Source organism: Pyrgilauda ruficollis, unplaced genomic scaffold, assembly GCF_017590135.1.
Source record: "Pyrgilauda ruficollis isolate IOZ18807 unplaced genomic scaffold, ASM1759013v1 scaffold53, whole genome shotgun sequence".
Classification (NCBI taxonomy): Eukaryota; Metazoa; Chordata; class Aves; order Passeriformes; family Passeridae; genus Pyrgilauda; species Pyrgilauda ruficollis.
The window spans coordinates 526,242-543,037 of record NW_024526933.1 but is presented as its reverse complement, the minus strand read 5'-3'; the positions used below and the strand labels follow the sequence as shown (position 1 = coordinate 543,037).

The 16,796-nt window shown below is 33.2% G+C and overlaps 1 protein-coding gene across 1 annotated transcript in view; it reads right to left on the bottom strand.

Moving 5' to 3' along the window:
- The window catches only part of LOC121360697 (contactin-associated protein-like 4), a 201,163-nt gene that overhangs the window by 41,898 nt on the left and 142,469 nt on the right, over positions 1–16,796 (bottom strand). Inside the window, exons 9-12 of the mRNA XM_041480742.1 lie at positions 15,260–15,406; positions 9,643–9,814; positions 3,486–3,592; positions 1,131–1,250 (exon numbers count right to left, since the gene is read on the bottom strand). Coding sequence (XP_041336676.1) covers positions 1,131–1,250; positions 3,486–3,592; positions 9,643–9,814; positions 15,260–15,406 — 546 coding nt within the window. The remainder of the gene's footprint in view (positions 1–1,130; positions 1,251–3,485; positions 3,593–9,642; positions 9,815–15,259; positions 15,407–16,796) is intronic.

The window sequence follows — 16,796 nt, the reverse complement described above, 5'->3', positions numbered from 1 at the left end:
GGAGAGTTATACCCACTTAGAAAAATTGTCATCTTTCTGCCATGATTCTTTGGTCTATTTTAGTCTCACAGGACACTAGAATATTTTTTTTTAAGAGCCTGTGCCAATCTAAAATGTGCTTATGTTGAGCAAGCACAGTTCACTGTAGAAGTCATAGTCAGGAGCTGACATGGTAAGGCCAGGTAAATTGCTCAAGTCAACATCAAAATCTTACTATAAGGTTTCTAAGAAGTCAAGTTCTCAACACTTAGGGCATATGTAGCTCTAGCCAGTTCAAATCTAGCTTATTAATATATTCTTTTAAATAGTTATAACTCTGTAAAAATAAATTTTTTGTCAAACAAAACAATAAAATGTTCCAGTCATTTTGGCTGGAAAGCATTTCAAATAAAAGCAGCTAAGTAAACAATAAAGGAGACAGCCATAAATCCAGCAGTAATAAATTCCAAAAAGCCATTTAAATTCAAGCTTAGTTGAAAGGACATATACCAATATACTATATACCATACAGAGATAACACCAACTGCTGTGTTAAAAAGCAGACCAAAATCAGATTCTGACAGCTAAAACTTCTAGTTATATACATGATCATATTTAAAGAACTGGTTGCAGAAGGGCAACAGGGTGTCCAAAGGTGAGACTGCAAGCATCCTACTGGTTGCATTTGTATTCTTCAAAAGATCACCTTGCAGTTTGAAAGATGAAGTTTAATATCAATATTCCTCCCAACAAAGGCCAGATCTAAATTAAAATTTTTCAGAAGAGTATGGGGGAAAGTCAGAAAATTTGTCATAAAACTTATTTCTCATTTTCATAAGTATCCTCAAGAGGTTGCAACTTCAATGAAAACAAAGCTGCTCCCCAAAAATGAACTAATATGACATTGTCTCCATATGGAACACATGACCCATTTATGCAAAGCATAACATTCACAGCCTGAATCCTGTTATAATTCTAATTTTTATGCCTAATTATTTGCCCAATATCTTGAGCTAAGTAGTCACCTTCATTTTGTTCTTGTTTACATTAAATTCAAAAACTGCAGAGACTTCTCACTTGATAACTCATGTTTCAATATAATGAGCATGCATACAGTCACAGCTGTAAGTTAAGGAAGTTTATCATCTCACCTGTCATATTGCAGTATACGAGAAATGGTCCCAAGGGGCCACTTCCATCTGAATCAATATTGTAAAAGCCTGAAGTGTTCCCTCTGTGCTTATAGGCTTCACATGATTGCTCATAGATGGCTGTAAAAGAACATATTCCATCACAAATGTAATGGCATGATTTTACATTTTATTCAGGGAACTAAAAAAAAAATATGCATGTCCCTTGACATTGGACAAGAAGTTGGGTGTGTGCTATCTCTGCTAAAGAATGAAGAAAAATTCATGCAATCAAAACTATGCCTTTATTAGAAATTGTTAAGCATATTTGGTTTTATTTATCATGGAGATCACATGGTGCATTTTTAAGCATTTAATTCTGTATCTCCAACTCAAAATATCTCAGAGAAAAACACAAAATATGGGGGAGTAAATGGTTGAAAAATGGCTGAAAAATGCTAGAATGCCAAGGGTATTACTTAGAACCTGGTAATCTGATTTTGAGGAAACCCCCATTAACTACCTCAACCAAACCAGATTTCTGTTGCTGCTGTTGTTGCAATATAAACCACAAGGTAAAAATTTTTTGGCTTTCACACTTCTTAGTTTCTTCCCATTTTAAATAGAAAAGCAAGTGACTTTTCAGAGATTTCAGTAAAAGAACTAAATTAGCAAAGACAAAATGACAGCTCCTTGGTTCCCTGTCATGTACACTTTATTTCAGTCTAGGTCTAAAAAAAATCATGTACACTTTATATCAGTCTAGGTCTAAAAAAAATCTGTGATACCTCTTATATATCAAATATCTGAGGAAAAAAAAAAAGATGTATGAGTCTACCTCTATAAGTGGATCTCAGAAAACATGATGACAATGTCACAGCTGGACACATTAATCTAAATTCTCCTTAACTATTATACTTCTTTTGAGCAGTCATAATGGTTTTATCTTTCATTTCAAAATTAAACTGCACTCTATCAGTTACCAAAACTTTAAAAAATTCTGCTAAAACGAATGAGCTGTTAGAATAATAATGAAAAGTAGTTATGAGTGCTAATTTTTTTTTTAATAAGCTATGATTTAAAGAGTGTTATCTTTCTATTTTTTTGCCTGATGGTTACTGACATTATATGGCAACAACTATAAAAAGAGTCAAACAATTTATTTTACTTACTCCATGAAATAGCCATAATAAACAATTTTTGCAATTTTCAAATGCAATTTTATGGATCCTTGCAGTAAATACTTTTAGCTAAATTGACAAAAGTTCAGTTATTCATTATTACTTTTGACAATAAAAAAAAAATTCAGTAACTCATATTATTACATTTCTCATTAAGTCCTAATCATCAGGAAACCCTAGCCTCCCTCTGTCCTCATAGAAATGATTCAATTTGTGACTTTTCAAATTACAATGAATCAAATAACTTTCATCTTCACTCTGGGCTCATCAGACTTTAATGGGGTACAACAAGGTATTCAAAAGCTACTATTGGCGTATTTTCTATTTTAGATAGTTTTTCTTAATACTGTTATTAAGAAACTTAATGGTGTTGACTTTGTATAAGCAAGATTTAAATAGACAGTCTTCTAAAATCACTGATTTTTCAAAAATCCATTTGGGTAGACATACATTCTTTTTGTACAAGCTGCCTAAACAGATTGTATAGATTTTATATAGACAATATATAAGTACAGAATTATTTATCTGATGACTAGGACAATCTTTGTATTTAAAAAAAAAAAACCAAACCAGTAAACTTCTATGGACTTTTACTTATCATAGACATGTAATGAAAGCCAGCTTACTTATTTTTTCTTCTTCCCAGAACATGCTGATAGCAGTACCAAAGTAAACCATCTCCTGTGTACCTAAGTTACATTCAATCAGGCTTTCAAAATGTGTTTATTTTATTTTCTTCTAATCTACTTCCTGATCCAACAAACTATATAAACATGTGTTTTGAAGTTTAGCAGAGGATTACCTTTGGACATGCATGTAGTCCCACTAGCTCAGAAATAATAAATATTAGTTGTTATGATGAATACAGATGAATTTACCATATTTCTAAATGATACATTGATTCAGGAAGTGGAGGTATATGGATGAGAGAGGATATTGCTATCTTATATAAAATACAAAAAATGTAAAAGAAAAACACTTAAACTTTCATCAATTTTTTGTTACATTTTTTGAGTTCCCAAGGTCTTTTGTCAAACAAAATTATGAGTATTTTTATGACTGAAAATATTTTATGAATGATAAGTTCAAATGGTTTTTACTTTGGTTTGCTTTGTCTTTTTGTTTTGTTTTATGGTGAAGAAATGCAAGCAGAAGTAAAAGCATAGTCAGAAATCAGAAAACACCTTAGACTTACGATAGTGACAAGTAGCTCCCTTGTAACCAGTATTGGCACAGTTACAGTGGAAACTGCTCCAGGACTGTGAGCACTCACCACCATGTTCACAGTAATTAGGCAAACACCTAGAACAAAACACAATGTGCATTTTCATTCTTTTGTCTCCTCACTTACTATTGTACTTAGCAAGAAAAGCAAAATCCTGGAAAAGAAGTATAATGTGAAGGAAGTCATCAAGGTTGTGGGTAAGGATGCCAATGTAAGGAAAAGAAAATTAGGACAATTTCTTCCCTGGCATTCCTTTTGCTTATAAAAACATCTTAATTATGTAACAAGCTTGTGAGAACAGAAATAAGGTTGAAGATACAGAATTGTTATTAACGTTCAACTGGACACAATTAAATACAGACTAATAAACCAATTAAAGATTTGTGTGGCATGTTCTACAATGACTGGGATTTCTTCAACAACATGTATCAAAACAAAGCAACATTACAGCAGATTTCTTTCTGTTCATGTAAAAATAATAATAAAAAAAATCATCTAACAAATAAATCTAACCACAGCACCGGACATCTATTTCTTATTCCAAAATCCTATTTACTTTCTATCCTAGAAAAAGTTCAGTATGTCGGTTCCAACATAACTATCTACTTGTAAAGCCGGTTTCCATTCTGCTAATATGACTAAGATCCTGAAGAGTTTTGATTACTTTCTTCTAAGTATACAATGTTGACTGAAAAAATAATTTGCCTGTAACTTCTTAGTGTTTAAGACTGCAGCACTATACTAAAGTATAAAATAATTGTGACATGAACAAAAAGAATTTTTTTTAAAAAAATGCAGATGAAAATATATTGAACTAAATTGGCACACTTCAAGAAATTATTAACTAGCTTTTAGCCAATTATTAACTAGTTTTTCAGCTTAGAATTAGTTAATGTTCTAACTGCACTAAGTTTATGTGTATGATACAATCCAGAAAGTGTAAAATGACTTTACTGTTGACATTAGCCACAGGAAAAAAGGCCTAACAAAAACAACATGCCTACTAACAGTTACAGGATCTTAAAATACCTTTTAATTCATCCAGTAAACGTTAGGAGAATATTAAATTAGGATTGCAGAAAGTCCAGCATTTCACACATCTGCCCTATGAATAATTCAGGGTCTTTACATATTCACTGCTCATGGCACTCAAATAACTTTATCTTTCTTTCATGTTTATAAACAAGGATAAGTGGTTTTCACAGAAGAGAATTAAAAAAAAACAAGTATCAGGTGAAGTATAGGTAAAATAAGTAAACTGATAGATGTCACCTGTTTTCAAGGAAATCTGTGACATTTTTTTGGCAGTGAAACAGCTAATCTTGTATCTATTCTCTCACTCAAAAGATGTATTCCTAAGACTAGTCAACAGATGATATATGTCTCAATGAATTCTGTTTTGGAACCTGAAGATAAAATTTAGGCACCAGGCTTACAATTATTTTGATTTTAAATACTTTGTTTGACAGAACTACATAAATATGCATACTAATGTTTCTTAGGTAAATGCCCTAATTCTCTTTCTAATCATCAGTTATTATAAATACAAATCTCTAGTAAAACTGCCATTCAAGACCTTCAGTGCATTCACTGACAGCTGGTCTGCTTTTATTTTAGTCACATTTTGTGTCTTATGCCTTTTTGATAAAGACATTATCCAAAATTGTGTTTTACATGGTCTTTACTTGTATTGACTCCATGTTCCTACTAATTAATCTTCCTAAAATTGTTCACAAGATGAAAAGCTTAGAAGAAATTGATGATGCTTGAGCCAACCTTAATGAAAGCGAAAACAAGTTGAATTTAATTTAAATCTTTTAACATTAAATTTAAATCTGTTAACATTAAGTTCTTTCCTCTGCTTCAGAATGTATAATGGAAAGTAGCCACTAGCTGCATCAAAGATAATGTAAATTACATTATATGCTGTGACCCTACTCCAAAGCAAGATTTAGAACACAGCTCTCTTTGAACAAGCTTATTTTCTAAAGAAGAATATTTCTCATATTTGAAACAGTATTTTTAATACTTCATCTATAGAAATGAATTTTTGGGTTCATCACCATGTCTGCTAAAACCAGAAAAGCAACAGCTGATTAAACATTTACCACTTATTTCTTGGTAATATGCTTTTAAGTGTATGGCTTCCAAAAATTATATAATATTTTAAACCAAGGCAGCAGCCTATTAATAACTATAAACTAATTTTGAAAGGAGAATACTGATCCAGAATATGAATATAGTTGTGATAAAGAAAGGGAAAAATAAGAACTTTTTATGCCAATTTTCAACTAGACACCCTTTTTTGTACACTATTTCTTTATCTTGGTTCTAAATTATGGCTACAATATCCTTTTAAAAAAAGCAAATAACTGCTGCATTTTCATGCCTATTATTTCTTCATTCTTCAGCTTATTAAAACAAAAACATGAAAAAAAATATTTCAGAACTGTGATCATAATTTTTATTTTTGGTTTTTTCTTTTTAAACATATAAACCCATTCAATCAGTTTTTATGCATGCTGCTGGCAGGACAAAAAGCCAAGAGCTCCTGGTAGGAAATTGTATGTTTCTGTGTAGGGCTCAATATAATTAGGACAGACACATCTGGTACTCTCTCCTCAGAGAGTTAGCATAAATATGCTAACATTGTAAGGCATTTAAATGACACAGTGTCCTTTAAAGTGATTCTGTGAATGGTTTATAGCTAATTAGGAGTTATTAAACCAATATATATTGATAAAGGAGCTGAGAGAAATGATATTAAGGAGAAATATATGAAGAGATTGTTTGCATGCATAAGAGATATATGAGCAATAGAACAATATAAAGATATCATGTAATGAAATGCCTAATGGAGGGATCATGGAAAGACTGATGACTGAAAACAGTCATAACAATTTAAGACTAGGATAAGGAATTACAAATTTTATCAGACTGAGAAAACTGAAAATAGGAAAATGGTAAGGCATTTGTTTGTATAAAATAAATTAAAAGTTAATAATTTATATTCAGAAAAATTAATTATTAACTAAACATCTCTCCATGAAGACTGTAAATCCCATAAAGAATTTTATTCATATGCTAAATGTGTATATGTGAGGTAAAGAATGGATTAAATAGAATTGTTTTCAGTTTATTTACTGTTGCATATAAATCCAGTTTGTTATGCAGAGAGTAAATTTTATTTGTTTTCATGCACTACAAGGACTACATTTAGGTGTCAATCACTTCTATTACATAAGCTGTCAATAACTCCAGAATCTGGGCCATGCTCCATGATTTGGAACAGAAAATGTAAAGACTTGCATAAAGATTCCAAGATACAGAAGGGATTTGTTTCTGCTCACCTGTAGGGAGATATTTACTATCAGGAACACAAAATGCTCATTAGCTTGGGTTATTCAAAGGCATTTATAAATAATGGTAGAAAGAAAGCATTTTTTTCTCAAACAATATGGTACACAAGATCATACAAGCTCCCTTTCAAATATTGTTTAAAACATGTAAACAGTTTTAATTTTGCCAAATATATGTGCTTTATCACCTGGGATTTATGGTGAGATGTAGAATTAATTTGATAAAGAGAGACCTGAAGTTTATTCCAAACTATGAGCTGCAGATATTGAATTAAATGAGACTGTGTAAGGAAACGGGAAAGAAATAGTCCCTGAAGCAAGAACAAGACCAGACAGGATTTTTAAAAGCAGTCTATTTTGGAAAAAAATACAAGGAGGGTAATGAAATATAAAAATGAGTGGATTAAACTTCTATTTTGATAAATTAGAAAGACATATGCTTAGCATGATAGGAACTGAAAACTAAATCTTAGTTTAGATTGAGAGCCAATGCAAGAAAGGTATAATGGTCAATATAGAAGAAGAGACATTAATTAACACTAGAAAATATTAGAGAAAACAAAACCAACCAACAAAAAATCTCCCATAAAAAGGTTCTTTTCCTTTTGTATTGCTGATCTTGAGAAAACACACATAATTTTGATGAAATATAAAAGTAATATAAGCTCAAGTAAATGAAGTGCAAGAAAGTAGTAAGAGTTAAGTGTTCTGACACCTGTATAATAATGCTGGATTTATATATACTGAGATTTACATAGTGGCTTTAAATATAATTTATTTTTTATTTATACACGTACCATCTTTTTAAAACCTACATATACAAACTTACATCTTATGGCCAATCAAAACAGAAAATAGCTGGAATCGCTACATAAAAAAATGTACCATCTTCCATAGGTAAGAAATGTCTGTGTTCATGGATGAGGAAATGGCTTCTAAACTGCAACCCTGAGATGAGCATTTTAGGAGGTCCAAAGTTATTGTGAACAATGGAAAATTCATGGTAAATCAGACAGAAATTGGTATCAATTATATTGTGAGCCAATTGGGTGATATTTTTCACTCATAATCTTGCTTAGATATCCTTTAATTTGCTTGACTAAAGAATATGCAGATTCTCACATTAGATTCTTTTGACCTAATTCTCTTTGTGATTTTTGTCTTCATACAAGCAAGAAAACAAGCAGTGTAATAGAAGTAAGTTCAATTCCAGAGGACAAAAACCACCAGTGATGCAGTGCTGTAGAAGCTGGGAGGAAGTGTCATCAGGTCCTTCAAAGAGGAGAGGAAGGAGAGTTATGACTGAAAAGTGAGAAAATAAGTCAAATGCAGTAGTATGAAAGAAAGGCAAAAAGAAACACCAATGAATGTGGCATCCCAAGTATAAGTCCCCAGTAAGCCATACAGTAAAGTTTTGACTGAGGCCAAACTGTGTTTTGGCACATGTCTATCACACTTAGTGTCTATTGCAAAGTCAGGATTAGCTCAAAAAGGGATAAATTAGCAAAATTATTATATATATATATATATACACATATACATATGAACTGCATATGTTTTTAATGTACGATAGGTGTAGAAACATTAGTGAGAATACACACTACAAACACAATTGAAAGGATCACATTGTAGACTGAACTTTTATTCTCATCTTGGACTTTTCTCTCCTAAAACTTTTATGAAGAATTAGGTAAATAGCTAGTACTTTTTCCATCTTGCATCTACAAGGAGTAGTGACTGTTTCCAAAATAAGAACATGGATAGCTGTACACTGTGTTGTCTCTAGGAATGGATTGCAGGTCACAGAAGTAAGGCTGTGTGACTGATCCTGAAACTGGCTATTTTCTTAAAGCAGATCTCTGTCTACAGTGTTTTCACAAAAAGACATAACTCTTGAAAAGTTCTGTAATTCAAAAGACAGACTTTTTGAAATCAAAAGACTAGATGAGGACTAGAAATATAGAAAGTGAGGGAGAATTATTCAAAAGTACATAGTTCCCCTCTGCCTGCTGTGTCCTTTCAGTACAGCCTTTCACATGGGTCCAAGTAAAACACTGTGGGATTAAAGACAGCATAAGTGTCTGTGACTGCATTCTCTGGAGTCTACAGAATAAAACTTCTGCCACTGACTGTTTGTGTGTTTGCTCCCTCTCTTCTCAGCAGCTTGTGTTGTTCTGCAACCCCCTCTGCTTTCACTACACTGAAGCCAAGCAATGTCTTTCCTTCAAGCATTTCTATTTCTGGGAATGTATATATAGTCGTTCCTCTTTGGGGAGGGACTTTCCTTTTGGGGAGGGACACTTCAACTAGCTATTCTTTTAGATAGATACTAATTGCAAGTTGTGAGATTAGTTCAGACCATGGTCTAAAAGACAATTGCTCACTACTGTGATGGATATTATCTACTGTGTTTCTGGAGAGGTAGAATATAGGAAACAGAAATAACTTGTGAAAAACACAGTATTTTAAAGGGTGGATGGGACTACTGGTTGCAGAACGGGATTTGTGTCTGCAGCTTACTAGAAATTAAAGCAAGATGTTTAAATTTGTCAGACACCTAAAATAATTTTAGTCAAAGTTAATTTTATTTGCAGTGAAAGGAAGTCTATTTGCTATATGCTACATATTTTGCATTTATTCTGGATTTCTGAATTCTTACAAAAGAAACAGCATGCCATTTTGTAAGTGTTCTGTTCTTTGTCATCAAATCACTATTAAAAACAAAACATACGCATAAATAAATTAATGAGTAAACATTATGTTCTTACCTGTCTGTAATGCCACATAAATCTATCTGAAGATCACTGAAATTGCCAAAACCGTTTTGCTGAATAGAGATCATATCCACTGCTTTGTTACCAATGGAAATATGTCGCATGCATCCTTGAAAACCACCAAATGAGGTATTACAATCAGAAATGTTTCCAGTTCTAGGACAGCCTGAAAAAAGAATTAAAAACTGGAGCTGAAAATAAATATTTTATTGGAAAATGTTCTATACTTCAAAAGTAAATTGAACTTTTATAACCTCTACACATTTTAAACTTTGTGATTGGAGGACTTTAGCCGGAGGCTCTTCTGATAAGCCATGGTTGTATGACTGAAAAGAAATACTTCTCTGCAGTCTTACTGTTTTTAAAGCATATGCAAAACATCACTAAAAACTTTGTTAAAGGATAACCTAAACGAAAACTCCAAAGCAATAAGTGGAATCAAGACATGAATAGGTAGAGATCTTGGTCCTGGAATGGTAGGTTACAATACAAGATCACTTGATTTGAACAAGTTTTAAGTCACAATTGAAGTAAAATAAAAACAAACAAACGAACAAACAAACAAACAAGAAAAAAAAAACAAAAAACAAAAAAAACCAAAAAAACAAACAAACAAAAACCAAAACAAAACAAAAAAAACCAACAAAAAAAAAAAAAACCAAACAGTTACTAAGTCCAGTGAATTTACTCTTTCAGGTGTTAAGAATATTTTGTAAAGTACTGAAACTTATTCTTGCAGACCATCAGTGACTCACCTAGGAGAGATGCTCCACTGAACCTGCTACTCATGGACAAGGAAGAAATGGTTGAAAATGTAAAGGTCAAGGACAGACTTGGTTACAGCAAACATGAAGGTGAAGCTGTGGAGTTTATGAGCCACAGAGAAGACAGAAAGAAATATACTCCAAAATTATTACCCTTGACTTCAGAAGACCCAATATTTTTCTGTTCAGGATCTGTTTTGAGGATACCATTAAAAATTGCCTTGGAGAGCAAAAGGGCTGGATATATTTCAACAAAAAAAATTCTTCAGAGCAAAAGAGAAGTTAATAGCAATATCAAAATAGTTAATCAAGTGTCACATAAGGCATGCAGACATAAAATGGAGATCCTGAGTGAGTGCAAACACAAAAAGAAAGCACACAAAATGTGGTAGCAGGGACATGCAACGTAGAGGGGAATACAAAGACATAACCTGTGTGTCTAGGAATGCACTTAGGAAAAAAAGAGAAGATAAAACTTGCCAAGGAAGGTGAAGTGCAGCAAAAAAAAATTTCTGTAGGTACAACAGTAAGAAAAGGAAGGCTAAAGAGATTATGGATATTATTCATATATCCCACGGGGCAGGGGACTTAGTGACAAGGGTCTAGAGAAGAATTGTTTCCTTCAAGGTCTTTTTCTTCACTAGTAAAACCTATCCTTAGGATTCCCATATCCTAGCAGAGTATGAAAAAAAGAATGTAGTATCCATGATAAAGGAACACAGTAAAGGAATAAGGTGTACCTGAGCATGCTGTAGGAGCTGGTCAATGCCATTTTAATGATTGCCATTGTCATTGTGAATTCATTAACATTTTAATCCTCAAAGGGTCTTGGCAATATGCTGAACTTCTTGATAATTGGAAAAGTTACACCCATCTTCAAGAAACTAGAGGGCCATTAGTCTTATTGCAGTGCCTGGCAAATTCACAGAGCAAAACCTCTTAAAGCCATTTCTAAACATGCACAGGATAAGAAGTTAAAGGGCTAACTTTAGCTTCAAGGATAAATCATGCCTGACTGAGGTCTTTGTTTTCTTTGCTGAAGTGATGAACAGTATAGATACAGGGAGAGCACTGAGCATTGCATACCATGACTTCAGCAAAGACTTGACAGTTTTCTACGGTGTCCCTATCACCAGATTCACAATACATATGGGTGGGATAAACAGGCAGTTGTTGCTGTAAATTCCAGCTGATGATCACTGAGCAGAAGATTCTTTACAGATCAGTAGTGACATCTATAGTGTCTTGATTAATTACCTGGATGATGAGGCAGCATGCACTTTCAGCAAGCATGCAACTGATACCAAACCAGAGCAGGTACAAAATGTTGGAGAGCAGGGCTGCAACTCAAAGGGACCTGGACAGGATTGCCATGAAATTCATTAAGAACAAGATCAAGATTTTAAATCTGAGATGGAGCAAGTCCATGCAACAATCTGAACTGGAGGATAACGTTCCAGAGAGAGGCCTGAGATCCTAGTGACCATCAAGTGGAATACGATCTGGAGAAGTGCTCTTGCAGCACAGAAGGCCAATGCCATTTTGGGATGCATTACCAAGAGCATAGTCAGCAGGTCTTGGGAAGTGGTTCTTCCTGCTACATGGCACTTGTGAGGCCATATCAAGAGTGCTGTAGTTTTGGGCTGTCCAGTACAGGGGAGGAAGGACATCAGTGTCCTAGAGTGAGGTCAGAGGAGATCTCCAAGATGGCTGGAAGCTGAATGCAGTTATGAGGAGAGGCTGAGAGATCTGGGCCTACTCAGTCTTAAGAAGAGAAGATAAAGCTATCTGATAAGATGGCACAGAGAAGATAGAGCAGGACTACTTCCAGCAGTACAGGGTGATGAGACAAGAGGCAAAGGACAAAACTATAAACCTGCAAATTTGGATCGTAGGGTATAAGACACAAGCAACAAGTGGTTTTACTGTGACAGTGGTCCATATCAGAACAGTTTGCCCCAAGAAGTCATAAGATTTCCATCTCTGCTGTTGTACAAGGCTTGAGTACATCCCAGTACATCTTGATCTAATCAACTTGTTTAGAACTGAGGCTTAGACTACATACCATCTGGATGTACACACTTTGTAATAATTTAATACTGTGGTTTATCTATTGTCTTACTGGTCCTGAAATATCCTGTTCACTGATTGCCAAATAAGTAAACATACGGAAATAAATTGCTTTAATCCTGATTTGATTTAAAACATGTATATTGAGCAGTTTTTCCCAGTGGCAGATAAACACTACACTACAATGCTTTATTTTTCTTTCTTCCAAGGGGTATTATTGTTTCTGCAATGATGCACAAGGGTCATCCTTTGATCTTAGTCAAAAAATATCGCATGCTGGTTCACAGCATTTGAAGACCTTCTTGTTTTAGGATGTTAGGAAGAAATGAGTTTTAAGACACTTTTCTGTTCCACAAAGTTAGTGAGTTTTTCTGAAGTCTGTAAAATCAGGAAAGCAAAACGACCGTGGAAACTACTAAATATATTCAAATTAGTGTGCAACAACATAAATAGTATAGATATATTTTTGAGAAATATAGACTAGAAAATTCATTAAAACTGAAATTTTACAAGTTAATAGACTTGCAGCATGTATAAATCTGCTCAGGAACCAAACTGTTCAAAATTGTTATGTTTCTAAAGGCAAACGTTTATGATCTACTTGTCATACTGTTTTAAGAACAACAGATATGTGGACTTATAAAAGTAAAAATAACAGCACCGTAAGTTTTCAGCAGCACACACAGTTAGACAAATGAATTACATGTTTAACCACATGCTTTACAGCATTCTACAGTTGAACGGTAACATAAATTCTGTCATTTCTGGTGAAAAATATGATGCTCTTTTGAGAACAAAATACTTCCAGTAGCGCTTAAATAAATAAATAATAGATAAACAAACAAACAAACAAATAAATAAAGGCAAGAGAAAGCAGGAAAAGTTTACAATTTTTTGTCATAGCTATTTTACAAAATTGTGTCTCAGATATTTTTCTTGGCGTCGCTTTTTCAAAAATTGTCTTATGTTAGAGAAGAGACAAATACCATTAACATTAATTAAATTGTGTTTCCTTACAATTGTAGACTGGATATTAAAGATAAAAAGAAATCTTTTAATAAGATGAGATATTTATATTATGTGCTTATTGCAGTATTAAATGATCTCATTTTCCCTTATGGTTGCAGTGAGATTTTATCACAAGAACTGAGAGACATTAGAGATCCTCAATGATGGCATGACTAGAAATTGTGCTGGCATAATACTAAAATATTTTATTTTCATGTCTATTACACATTTTCCTAGTTAAACATATACATTTTCTGCATAATTTGCATTCATTAAAACAAGTAAACAAATCACCATGTCCCAGGACATCTCCCCTGAAAGGCTGATACTCATATTTTAACAAACAGCGCAAACATGGTAAATATTCATATAAACTTGGAACAAAAGTAAAAATGCATTATCTGCATTTTGACAGTGGTATATAAGGTAAAAATTTAATAAAGAATTGTCTAAACTCAGAAACCCACTTCTAGAATTCCCTAACTTTGTATAAGATGCATGAGCTGCAGATTTCAGATTTCATGATTTGCAGATAAGGCAGAGATCAGAGAATCTGAGGGGTGGATATGCAGTTGGTACTTCCGGTATGGAATTATTTTGCCCTCTCCACACTGCAAAACACAAATAGAAGTGCTCTTCTACAACTTAATTGAATATGTTGCTTTTTGTAAATCCCCATGTCCCTTTTGAACTGTTCATCTGTGCCATCAACCCTGCAACGGTGAAAATCACCTGATAAGAGGTCTGGGAACCTGAACCAACATAGAAGGGTTATTCAAGACTAATATTTTGCATCTTTCTCTGATTTTGCTGACTATTAGCCAAGTCAAGAGGTATTTCCAGGGTAGATGCCAGCTGTGAAAATTCATGTGAAAGCTCATGTAGCAGTTACTGTACTAAGAGTATGTCTGTATACATGAAATTTATTTAAAACCTATTGTTTCAAGAAAATTGATCTGTGGACAATGACTGGGTCCATACTCATTTAGTGTTTTGTAGATAACCTTCTCAGAAATTTGAGAATTATGAATAAATAACTAATAATTTAATAATTGATCCATTAATGTTTAAAAGAGAGGAAGCATTAGGCAAACAATGCACTCAGGTGATGTTTATCATTGCTGCTATGCAGCCCATTCCCAAAAGAATTATATGAATAACAGAACAATCTGTTCCACTCTATCAGTAACAACACATATCATTAATGACATAATATCTTTTTGACAGATGACTGTTGATATTCCTACAGAAATGAAGATATATGTACATATAAGGTTTTAGGCATAAATTATATTAATCAACTGTAGAAAAGACATACCACTGTGGTTAAAAAAAAAAAAAAAAAAAAAAAAGTCTCTTTATCATACAAAGAGGGAATTTGCACAGATAAGCATATACTTAAGGTGAAAACTTGAAGTCATTCCAGTGGGAAGCTCTTCAAAATATTCATTTAGCAAAACAATAAGTGTGCAGCAAGAGAAACTTTTGTGTGTCTGTTTGATTGCCAACCAGACTATATTCAATTATCAGAACACAATACAAGTTATAACAATCTAAAAAGTGACCAAGAATTTAGGGTGGTGATTTATTCTACCCAACATGATAAAATTCAAAGAAAACTGAAAACATCATAACAGTGTCTGAACCAAGCTAGGCAAAGAAGACTTGAAGCAAGCCAAATAATTACTTTCATTTGATTAGATAAGTCAGGAAAAATTAGATGTGTAACTGTTGGATAGTGCATTTATAAACAAACAACAATATTTCACCTCCAAAGTAGAAAACATCTGAATAAATCTGCAGAGGTATGAAGGCGTGAGCAGATGAGGTCACATCATTGTCCACTCTTACACTGATACGATTCCTTTTGATAGAGAGAGATACAGAATGCCACTGGCCGTTATTTAATCCAGCACCTGAAAGAAAAATAAAACATCAAAATTTAGTATGAACTTCCACCTGTTATTATACTATCTAAATGTTTAAGAATTTAAAGTAGAAGGAACCAAGAGAGCAGTCATAGCCCACATAAAATCTCCAAGTGATAGAAAAATGAAAAAGAACTTAATAAGCACAAGCATCTTTTGGGAAGACAGAACCTTGCTTCACATTTGATAAATAAAAAATAAAGCTACTTCAGTGAATAAGTCTTAGTGTTGTAGTACTATTGTTGTAGCCTAATTATCTGTAATATATTCATTTAATATAATGACTGCAAAGAGTATCCTCCCAATGCAAGGATGTTGTAATTAAAACATCATTGTCGTGGTGGATACAGTATTTTACACATAATACATATTTTTATTACACTGTTACAAAGTGGTCATTATATTACAATATGGCAAAATAGCAAAATACTGTAGATGTTAAAAGTTTCAGTAATCATCATTCAATGTCACAAGACAATTTTGCTTTCAGCTGATTCTTTTACTGGACATGTGTGGGAAAATATTCTAAGAGTTTAGCCATGACCACAAATTTACATTACCCCTGGCTGTGTAGGTGTAAGGTGCCACAAAGCAATAAACCTATAGCCCTGATTCTGGAAAGCACTTACATACATTAATAAATTCTACACAGGGCAGCATGTAACCCTGTTATTATCTTTAATAAGAGTTTAAAGCAATCATGTTCTTGAGTATTCTTCAGAACAGAGGTACTTCTTTCAGTGAAGAACAAAGAATACAACGTTTAAATTAGGCAAAGTATTTTCTTGACTGCAGAGTGCCTATGATTTGTATTCTGTGATTTCTCTCTCGAAATTTCATGTATTTATGTAGTCCTCACTAGAATGTGTCGTATATGCTGCAGTAACAGTCCATGAGTTAAGAGATTCATTCAAACAGAAATAAAATAAATAAAAAGAGAAAAATGAGAGGGTTCAAATAGCTAAATTATAGCATAATTAGGATCCATAGATTGTTGATTATCACTATCTAAATGCAGGATTGTAACAAAATGAAGAGATAAACCCTAGAAGGACATTGCAAACTCAGATGAACTTTTACCTAGATAATATCTCCAATATATTTAAGATAATATTAGTCCTATATACTTTTTCTCTAATTTTTTCCTTACTTTAATCAGCATATTCATTAGGGAACATGTAATGAGAAATCCTAAACATTTTGCTTTAGCCCCAGCCTCTCATGGGTACTTCAAGTGATTGAAATTTTCCTCAGTCACAACCCTTTAACACATTATCTCTTCCTTTAGAAATTAAAGAATCACATAATCATATAGCATTTTGGGCTGCAAGTGACCTTTAAAAACCAGTTTGATCAATGCCCCTCTTTGCAGGACCTT